The following is a 10,714-nucleotide window of genomic DNA, read 5'->3' on the forward strand; positions in this document are numbered from 1 at the left end:
ATCACGTCTAGACTATGGACACATGCAAACACGATTTGCAAAGACCCAATAGTGATCTCCGAGGACAATGTGATTCACATTGCTTAGCACATATGCTTTACCGGGACACTCGATGTCAAAGGACATGAGAAACGACCTAAGAAGTCGAAGTGGTCTAATTACGGTTCAGTAATGAAACTGGCCGATTACTCCCATCCTATACATACAGGAAATATCACGCACCAAGATGCGTAGAATGTAGAACCTACACTGAGGTTCACATCAGGGGGAGTAGTGCGTGTTGTACTCTTTTTCCTTCATCATGGTTTTGTCCCACTGGGTTTTCCTGATAAGGTTTTAATAAGGCAACATGAAGCGTACTACAGAACCTGTATGGTTATGGCATCCAAGGGGGAGTGTTATAAATTATGGAGTGGATTGCCATTAACCAAGACAAGAGAAGAAAGCCCGTCGGCCACATCAAGCCCAACCGCGGCCGCAAGGAGGAGAGAGAGTCGGCCAATGATCTAGCCGACTTAGAACTTAGGATGTTTTCTTTTTCTATGTTTTAGTAGTTTTCCTATTTCCTATTGGATTAGGATATGTACTCTTTTCATTTATCTTTATCTTGTAATCCTTTTATAAGGAACCCCCATTGTTCATTAATAATAACACATAAATATTCAGTCTCTAAACTCTCTAATTACAACAATGCTAGATGTCAGCGAGGTTATTTTATAACGGGAAATAAACTATTTTAATTGAAGATTTATTAATATTATAATACTCTTTTTGTTTCTAAATAAATATCGTTTAGATATTTTTCACGAAGATTAAAAAAGTAGCTGAAATATATGTAAATTATTATTAATTATATCTCTTTGATCAATAGTATTTAAAATATATAAAATTATTTATAAAATCAATGCAGTTTTTAACTAAGTATAATTTGCATTGAAATTGTAAATTGACATTTTTTTTGTAACAAGAAAAAAAAGTTAAAATGACATTTATTATGAAACAGATATAGTACTTAAGAGTGTCAGATACTAGTCATGTTTATGTACATTAAACTTATACTAATATAAGTATATACTCTCTCCGTTTCAGAATGATCTATGTTTTAAAAAAATTTGTTTCTAAAAAATCTATATTTTACCTTTTCAATATATGTAATAATGAAAAATTATAAATTTCAAAGACATTAATTGTATTTACTGAACTTTAATTTGTTAAAAATTATACTCCATCTGTTTCATAATAAGTGTCATTCTAACTTTTTTTTCTTGTTACACAAAAAGTGTCACTTTACAATTTCAATGCAAATTACTTACTTTCGGCTGAAAATTAATTCCAAACTGCATTGATTTTATAAATAATTTTATTTATCTCAAATACTATTGGTCAGAAAGATAATACATTTATTGTCAAAATTTTACGTGTTTTTTTAATAAGTGTGAAAACTCTAGAATATACATTATTTTGAAACGGAAAGAATATTAATTAGTGACATTCAACAGAACGATTCAGCTATATAAATGATGAATTCATCTATCTTTAGTTTCTTCCAGCGAGATGATCGTTATGCAATGAACTAATTATAATCTAACGGTTTCACTTTACTATTTTTTTTTTTGTTGAAAAAAGTATTTGATTCACCATAGTATGCCAATAATAATGTTTCAGACTTTATGAGTATTCGATTACTAGTTTTTGTAAAGAGAAACAAATCTATATTAGAATGAAATTATAGGAAGTTGTATGTATTTTAAAAGAAAATCTATGTATTATCATTAGTAGAGTTAAATATGGATATTACTTCTCTTCAAACTTTGCTAAAAGTACATCTTCAATGCATGGTTTTCCTCATTTTTTTCTTAAAATGAGGTAATCTTAAAGTATGTTTGTATTTTACTCCAGTCTTTTTTTTCATTTTTCTGCAAAAAAAAATTCAAATATATTATATTACTATTAACTTATTATTAATTCCAAAATGCTTATAATTTTATATAACTTACAAATTTATCCAAATAGAATTTCAATTGAACTAAATCTTCACTATATACTTAAGTTTAGTTTCAGAAAGATATAATGATTTATTTATACTTATAATTACATTACTAAAGTATTAATAATTTCTCCAAAGTATAAAACATAAATATTGAATCTTTTAGATATAAAGCAAAACTTTATAGAAGTTTAAGAACTAATTTATAAATAAAAATCTAACATTAAAACTATTCATAAATTCATTTTTTTTCATTCAAAATGATGCATCATTAGAGAAATTAAGTTTTTCTTTACCTTTTTAATGTTTTTCCTCCAAATGAAGGAATATTGGAGATGGTCTAAAAAAGACATTTATGAATATTTAATATTTCATTTAAAACATCTTCTATTTTTTCTCACACATACATATATAAAATCTCTTTTGACCGAGAATAATAGTTTTACAGAAATAACTTTATTGGCCATATAGTCTTTGCAATAAATTGGTTTATTTGAAAAAAAATCATCATAATGTATTGACCAAAAAGATCCTCATAATAAACTTAATTATATGGAAAGAAATCTAATGTTCTTACTAGAAGAAAAAAATATGCTCTTTAAGTTGGAGTCTACATCTTGCTTTTAAATAGATAGCAAATGTACCTGATTATTTTCAGAAAATACCTCAAAGAAAGACAAGTTCAAAAGAAAATCAGAATACGTGAAACGATGGAGAGGATAACTCCAGTTGTATTACTCGTTAGCTTGCTTATCATGTTTGCATCAGGCATTGTTATGTCTCTCAATTGTTATTTATTTGATGCATTTTCATTTCAGTTTCAAATGTTCTAAATATAATTCTGTGATCACATTTTTCAAATTTATTTAATGTTAAATTTAATGATGTATACAATATTACAGTTGTGAATCAGACCAGAGCAAAATGTGCCGACGGACTAGGCACTTGTGAAAACTGCGACGAGAGATGCAAGGCCAAACACGGGCCATCAAGTGAAAGCATCTGTGACCTCTCTCTTGGGATGCCTCTGTGCATGTGCTACTATCAATGTGCAGATCCCCCACCGACTCCGACTCCACCCAAGATTTGCAATGGTGGAGCTGGTTTATGTAGTGCAAGGTGTTTCGGAAGTTGTTGTGATACTAACTGCGCACAAAAGTTTAACGGTGGACATGGATTTTGTAGCACCCTCGGTACTTTTAATTTGTGCCAATGTCAGTATCCTTGTTAAAGCCGGTTTACAAAATTGCAAACTGTTGTTTTTGATTATTATTAACTTAAATTCAGCAATGCAATAATAAAATAATACTCCTTATTTACAAAAAAAATTAAATTAACTGACTATCAGCTCTTTCAATATTTAAGTATGGATATTAAGTCTCTTCAAACTTTGCTAAAAACAATTATAAACACTCAATATTTCATTTATAATTTTTCAGTTTTCACAGATATATATATATAAAAACATTTTTATACTATACAATTTATAATTCTAACATCAAAAATATAGATTATGCCTAAAATATCAAAGAAAAATTATAACCAGAAAAAATAGTTAAATTTTCAAGGAATAAAGAATTAAAACATCCTCTATTTCTCTCACACATAACATAAAATCTCCTTTGACCAAAATAATAGTTCTACGGAAGTAACTTTATTGGGCATATAGTTTTGGCAATTAATTGGTGTTTTGGAAAAAAAGGATCATAATATATTGACCAAATACCATCATAATAAAATTTACATGGAAGGAAAACTAATGTTCTCATAATAAATTGGTCTACATCTTTGCTTTTAAATAGATAACAAATGGCCCGATAATATTCACAAAAAACCTCAAAGAAAGAGAAGTTCAAAAGAAAACTTGAAAACGTGAAAATGTGGAGAGGATAACTCCAATTGTATTACTCGTTAGCTTACTTTATCATGTTGCCTCAGGTATTATTATAGCTCTCAATTGTTATATTTATTTTTATTTCATCAATGCATTTTATTCCAGTTTCAAATGTTAGAATATTATTCTGTGGTCACATTTTTCTCAAATTTATTTAATGTTAAATTTAGTGATGTATACATTATTACAGCTATAATTCAGACTAGAACAGACATTCATCGATGGATTATAGGCACTTCCGAACTGCGATCAGAGATGCAAGTCCAAACACGGACCATCAAGTGAAAGCAATTGTGACCAGTCTCTTGTTGTGCCTCTGTGTACGTGCTACTACAAGTGTGGAGGACCCTCGCCGAATCCACATAATACTTGCGACGATAGGGCTGCTTTGTAGTGCAACATGTCTCGACAAATGTTGTGATACGAACTGGCACAAAAGTTTAGTGGTGGACATGGATTTTGTTTCTTCTTCGGTGCTTTTCATTTGTGCCAATGCCACGACTAGGCCTGGGTTCGCGGGTCAACCCGCCCCGCACGACCCGCCAACCCGCGGATCGATTTTTTTTTTTTAGTTAAAATTTTGACCCGCTCAACCCGCAAAGAAATAAACTAATATCCGCACCCGCCCCGCTTTATTTTGCGGGTAACCCGCGGGTTATATTTTTAATTAAAAAAATAATTATTTAATTATTTTTCTATAAAATAATATATTTATAAGTAATTTTTATATTATTTTTTAAAAAATTAACTGTTATTTTTTAAAAATTAATTATTTTTCTAAAAAAAATCGTACTTTTCAAAAAAAAAGATTTTTTGTATTTTTTATTTTATTTTGCGGGTTGGCGGGTATCCGCAAATCAAAATCCACCAACCCGCACCCGCCCCGCATAAAATAGTCTTAACCCGCACCCGCGACTTGATTTTTCAAAACGCTCGACCCGCACCCGTCCCGCGGCGGGTCATATGGGGCGGGCCCCGCAAGCTTTGATTTAAATTCCCAGGCCTAGCCACGACCCTTGGTAAAGCCGGTTTACAAAATTGTAAACCGATTAATTGCTTTTATTATTAGCTAATTAAATAATGTGATGATAAATATAATATTTATTTACCAAAATTTAACTATCAGCCCTTTCAAAGACAGGTCATTACTAAGTATTTTGTGTAGGATTATTATCGGTAATAGGTTATGTGTAATCCTTTCTTTTGAACTCATTTGTTGGATTATGTTGTGCAATTTACGTGAGATTGCCTTTTGTTACTGCTTAACAATTTAACATATATTATCCAAAAGGCATGAGTAATAAAAATGAAAAGTAACATAAGTAATGAAAATTATATTCACGAGTGTAAGTTGCTGCAAGGTGACCTCTTCGTGTATTTCATCGGACATTTTCTCCTTTATAGTGCTATTAATATGACAAATCAGGTAAGACTATTAAAATACCTCAATCTATAAAATTGTAACCCTGAAACCTACTAAAATTAATGTATAAATTAACACCTAACATATCTTAATGATAGGCAAATATATATACTCATTATATGTTAACTAATCAATTAATAAGCCCTATAATCTTAAACAATACACAAATTTGTATACTTGGCTTATATTAGGTAGCTATCCTTTTCACAAGGGATGGGACAAAATAAATTGGTCGAGCCAGGCTATACATTTTCTTGTTGTTGTCATTCATAGATTATGGGCCTAAATTTACAGAGGAGCTTGGATAAATGTGGGTCTAGCCGATTCATCTTTAGCCCATTATTAGTTATAATCCAAATTCTAACACTGAAATCTTTTTTTTTTTTATCAAGTCACTAAAATCTAAGACCAAAGAAAATAACACTAACCTCTTTCGGGCAAAAATGATTGCAGAGACCTTACCAAACTAGCAAACTCTAATTAATTTACTACTTATTTGATGATTACTGATTTTACTATTTTCTGTTAATTAATATAATTTTTAAAAACAAATATGAGCGTATAATGAAGATTGAGACTAATTACAGAAATTCATGAATGAGTTTCATTCTTTGTCAAAAAGGAAAACAAGTACTTCAAAATATTCATATTAATTTGTGTGTTTGTGTATTCACAAACCAAGCTACAAACAAATATTCGGAGATATTTATCAATTATGAAAGGCCAATAGATGTGTAAGTTATAAAGTTCTTAATTATTTACATTTTTAGCGATTATACTTTTAATATATATATGAGTTAGATGAATGTGTAACAAATAAATGAGCATTATAACATTATATAATTCGAGGTAGGCTGGTCACTCTAAAGCGTGAACTTGAGTTCACACGAGTTTCAAGATTTCATTTATTTAATTTGGATAAGCTGTGATGTATTATTCATTTTTTATTTTCAATATTCATATTTTCAATATTCGTCTTATACGTATAGTGGATCAAACATGACATTTTTACTGATAACATTTATGGTTAATGTAATTGCGAGTATTTGTTTGGCAGTTAGCTGGCTGATACTTTTTTCCCGGCAGCTGGCTGATAATTTGTTTTACTCTTATGTGCACGGCAGAGTATCACTATCATATTTGTAACAGACGATGTACAACTTATATAAAAATGATCATATTTAGAATCATACTCCATCCGTTTTATATTAAATATTGTTGTAGATAAAAAATTTAGTTGCAAATCAAGTGTCATTTTAGCATTTCAATGCATAATTTATTAATTTTATTTTTTAATTTATTTTTTTATTGGTTAAAATATGGTTAGTTGTATGGTTAATGATGTTTTTATATAGAAAATATGTAAAGTTAAATATCTTTTAATCCGTGTGTATAAATATAAAATGACACCTAGTATTAAACAGAGAAAATATCGTTTATATAAGAAAACATACTCGTATACTTATTTTCTCTCGCTAAAACCATGATGCTTCCCACCTAACACTTGTTAGTTGCTGCACTCCACAAATATAAATCTTTAAATGAAAATGTTACTTATCCAAGCTGTACCCAAGTTATAAATCAGACACACGTAAATAGAAGTATTTGGTCAAAGTTTGACCATCTTGGAATCGTAAAAAAACTTGACAGTCAAAGGTTCCACTTAGATGGGCACTAAGCCCCAAAGGAATTCAACACATGGCACAGACTAGATGGGCACTGTAATTATTTATTTTTTACTCGTTACAGAAACTTATCTACATACATGATGATATCATTGATATCATGTAACATATTTATTTTAAAAGGAAAATGTTACATATCGTATGGTTTATTTATATGATTTTGGATTGTTACTAGGTCAGGCAGAGGTGGAACGTCTTCTTCTTCGTTTCTGAGGCAATCCAGCTTTCTCACGTGACCGACGCTCCCCCAGTACTGTAGTTATTGTCACGTGCGCCATCATTCCACCATCAATTTTATATCATCATCTTTGATAGTGCGTCTTTTTAGTCCATAGAGAGTTTCGTGACCTTCTCGTGGAAATAGAGGGACCGAGTTTTTGGTTCTTGCTATAATATATAAGACTATTCTACCTCGAATGGGATAATAAGTATTATTAAGAAAATAATGTGTGTAACGTGTTAGGTATCCTAGATCCGTTAGTTCATTAATAATGCGATCAAATTATATTTGGTTACGATCTCTGGTTTTTTCTTTGTATGTATTAAGAAGTGACTATATATGCTTAATTAGAAGTTTAGAACCATTCCTTTCTCACATTTGGTGTCTAATGTGATAATTAATTGGCATAACGAACTTATATTGCATACTTAATTCATCGCCATGGTTAGTAATTCTGGCGAGTTTTGGAAATTGCAGATCACACAGTCTAAATACTAAGATTAGATTAGGTTTGTATATACTATACAAATTTTAAAATAAATAAACTAATTTCGTATTTATTTCTCTCAGTTTTTAATAGGTCCTTCTTGACATACTAATGTCTCAAAGTGTTTTTCTCAAACATTATGTAGTTGAATAGTATATATTATTATATAAAATATAGATATACATAGAAATGCACAATTATACAAGTCAGAACTAGAAAATAAAAACAAAATAATCTACAAAAATACGTAATGTGAGAATATTACTTGTATCTAGGGGGAGATCGAACAAATGCTGATACTTCACTAACATACACATCAAAGTTGCAGATTTTTGGATCTTGCGTCTTCTTGGTTTAATATATATCCTTTTCTTACAACTCGTCTTGTAAATATTAATATACATAGTAAAGTATTCATATCGAATGACTCGGCTCGCCTTCCTCAAAATCTAATATGGAGCCTCATTTGCGGATGGATAAACAAATATTTATTTTATTTTCAGCTTACTCACGACTACATCACATTACAAGTTATTTAAATGTTTTATTTTTCTTAAAATCAAATGTGTCGTATAATATATTTCAACTTGATTCAATTGGATAATCAGTTATTTATTTTATTTACAGCTTAAATCTGTTAGTATAGTATGCCAGGTTTAAGAATTCTATGGAATAATGTAAATGGTTAATTTTAGATGTTATGAAATAATGTTTTAAGGTTATTATCAGAACCATAGGTTTCAATGATACATCTGATCCTGCGTCCAATGTATTTATCAAAACTCAAATGGGTAGCAACTAGCAAGATATCAAAACTCATGGTAAGTTATTTTCTCTCTCCGAGTGGGGACCTGCCTTTTCCAATAAATATACTCATACGGTAAATGTTTGTATTTACCTACGATCTATGTATCTAAAATACGTACAACTACTAATCTTATCTACGTATAAATTTTCATAAACATAGTTCGTGCACCGTCACATCTACAAGATCATTCTAGCTCACCAAAAATGACTTCCGTCATTACTCCTTACCATGAATAAAATATGAGAAAACAAAAGTTTTACAATGGGTTATAAGAAAATGACATAACATATAGAATAATGAAATGACATAACGGAATAATAATAATGTGGAGCTAATTTGAATTTCAAATTTGAATTGTTGAGTGGGTATGGTAAGGTGTTTCCCCCACCAATCCTATAAAACATTATTGTTAATCACTTTCGGTTAATTCAATTCAAACAAATAAATGGAAAATTCTAAAAATAAATATTCCTCTGTTTGCTTTAGAAAACAAAACAAAAACTATTCATTTGTTCCCTATTCACTATTATATCATAACAATAATAAAGTACATACTTCCTCGGTTTTTTTAATATAAATCGTTTTAAAACTGGGCACATAGATTAAGAAAATCATTAATTTTTTATATTTTATAAACAAAAACATCATTAATTATTTATATAACCCCAAATCAACCAATAATAAAATAGAAAGTATATTATCATTGGTCATATAACATTAAGTGTTAATAAATTTTGCATAGAAAACCAAAAACGTCATATAATTTAGAACATAAAAATTTCTCTAAAACGACTTATGTTAAAAAAACGGAGGGAGTATTAGTCGTTAGAATTCCAAAGTACATTATATTCATTCAAACCTTTAAATCAAATTCCCACTTTATATTAGAAGAGTTACCAAAAAAGCAACAAGAGGAGTACGTGGAATACACTGATGAGAAATGTTAACTAGAATGTTTTAGTTTGAATGGAATGTAACTTTCTGAAAAAAAGAAATTTAATGGGATAATTATTCTTAGTTAATCAATGACTGATAAACAAATTCAATGAATCTTACTTATCTCAGAGACGGAAAAAAAATATTTTTGATTTAGTTACATATATATTGTTTTAAGTCCTGTAATCTGTATTGACTCGAAATAAATACTTTACTATAGTTCTAATAGTTATTTATAAGTAACGACATAGTAGAAGTCGAGGTTGAGAGTATTTATAGAGTCCAGGTCGAATGCTTAGCGAACTAGGTGACGTATTTACAGGATGAAATCTTTGACATGACACTAGTACTGAAATTTCGTTTATGTCAAAAGTGTAGAGGTTTGCGATGTTTTTGGCGAATGAAAGCAACGATAATTTCACTATAAGAGAGCATTAAGTGCGGGTAAGATCCATTAATGATGACATTTCGTATCCAATGTTTTCCAAAATAGTTCTTCTAAGCGTTTTGCCATGGAATGCGAGGAGACGCCATAACACGACATCACGCGACAGGGCCACTAGTATAAGAAAATCTCGCTTGTTATCCATGTGTCACGAAATGAATAGCCATCAACAATATTTATCCCAAAAATAGTTTGGTATTATAATTATTTAGTATATATTCTTATTAATAAAAAAATATTTATTTGAATAAACCATCACGGACAGCTCTGATTTTTTTAAATGAGTTTTGTAAATAAATTATTTTCAATAAACAATAAACCAAAAAATTACAATTCTACAAGCCGTAAAATTCAATAAAAATCAATTTTATCTGATTAGGATATAAAACATATACAGTATATCCCAAAAATGGTTTCCTATTTATATTTATTTTGCATTTATTATCATTAATATTAAAAACTCTCTCTTTGATAAAACCATCAGGGACAGCTCTGAATTTTTGTTAAAGAGTTCTGTAAATAAAATGTTTAAAAATAAACAATCAACCAAAAAAATATATTTTTGAAGAGCCGTAAATTCAATCAATCAAACCAAATTTATTTGATCTGGATAACATGTGGGAGTTGAATTATATGTTGTAGAAAAAATACATCTCTAAGAACAATACTATTAGATAAAAAGTAATGCTATTAAAAGAAAACCATAATTGACTAACATCAAAAAGTCTTCAAACACAAGTAATCCTTCTGGAAAATTAAAAGAACCAAAAAAAAAAAGAGTAATCATTCCCTTAAAATATGTGATTATTTATCTCCCCCCCCCCCCCCC

General features: G+C 29.5%; 1 protein-coding gene across 2 annotated transcripts; it reads left to right on the forward strand.

The window, feature by feature from the left end:
* The first annotated feature begins 2,623 nt into the window (after positions 1–2,623).
* On the forward strand, positions 2,624–3,307 carry LOC106305312 (defensin-like protein 182). 2 transcript variants are annotated; one of them, XM_013741691.1, is made up of 2 exons: positions 2,624–2,755; positions 2,890–3,307. In XM_013741691.1, exons 1-2 carry the CDS (start codon positions 2,626–2,628, stop codon positions 3,216–3,218), a joined length of 459 nt encoding a protein of 152 aa, XP_013597145.1. In that variant the 5' UTR covers positions 2,624–2,625; the 3' UTR covers positions 3,219–3,307. The 2 variants fall into 2 exon arrangements, with proteins under 2 accessions (XP_013597145.1, XP_013597146.1); XM_013741692.1 differs by having other exon boundaries at positions 2,638–2,761; positions 2,890–3,252.
* Positions 3,308–10,714: the final 7,407 nt, after the last annotated feature.

Source organism: Brassica oleracea, chromosome C7 (assembly GCF_000695525.1).
Source record: "Brassica oleracea var. oleracea cultivar TO1000 chromosome C7, BOL, whole genome shotgun sequence".
Taxonomy (NCBI): Eukaryota; Viridiplantae; Streptophyta; class Magnoliopsida; order Brassicales; family Brassicaceae; genus Brassica; species Brassica oleracea.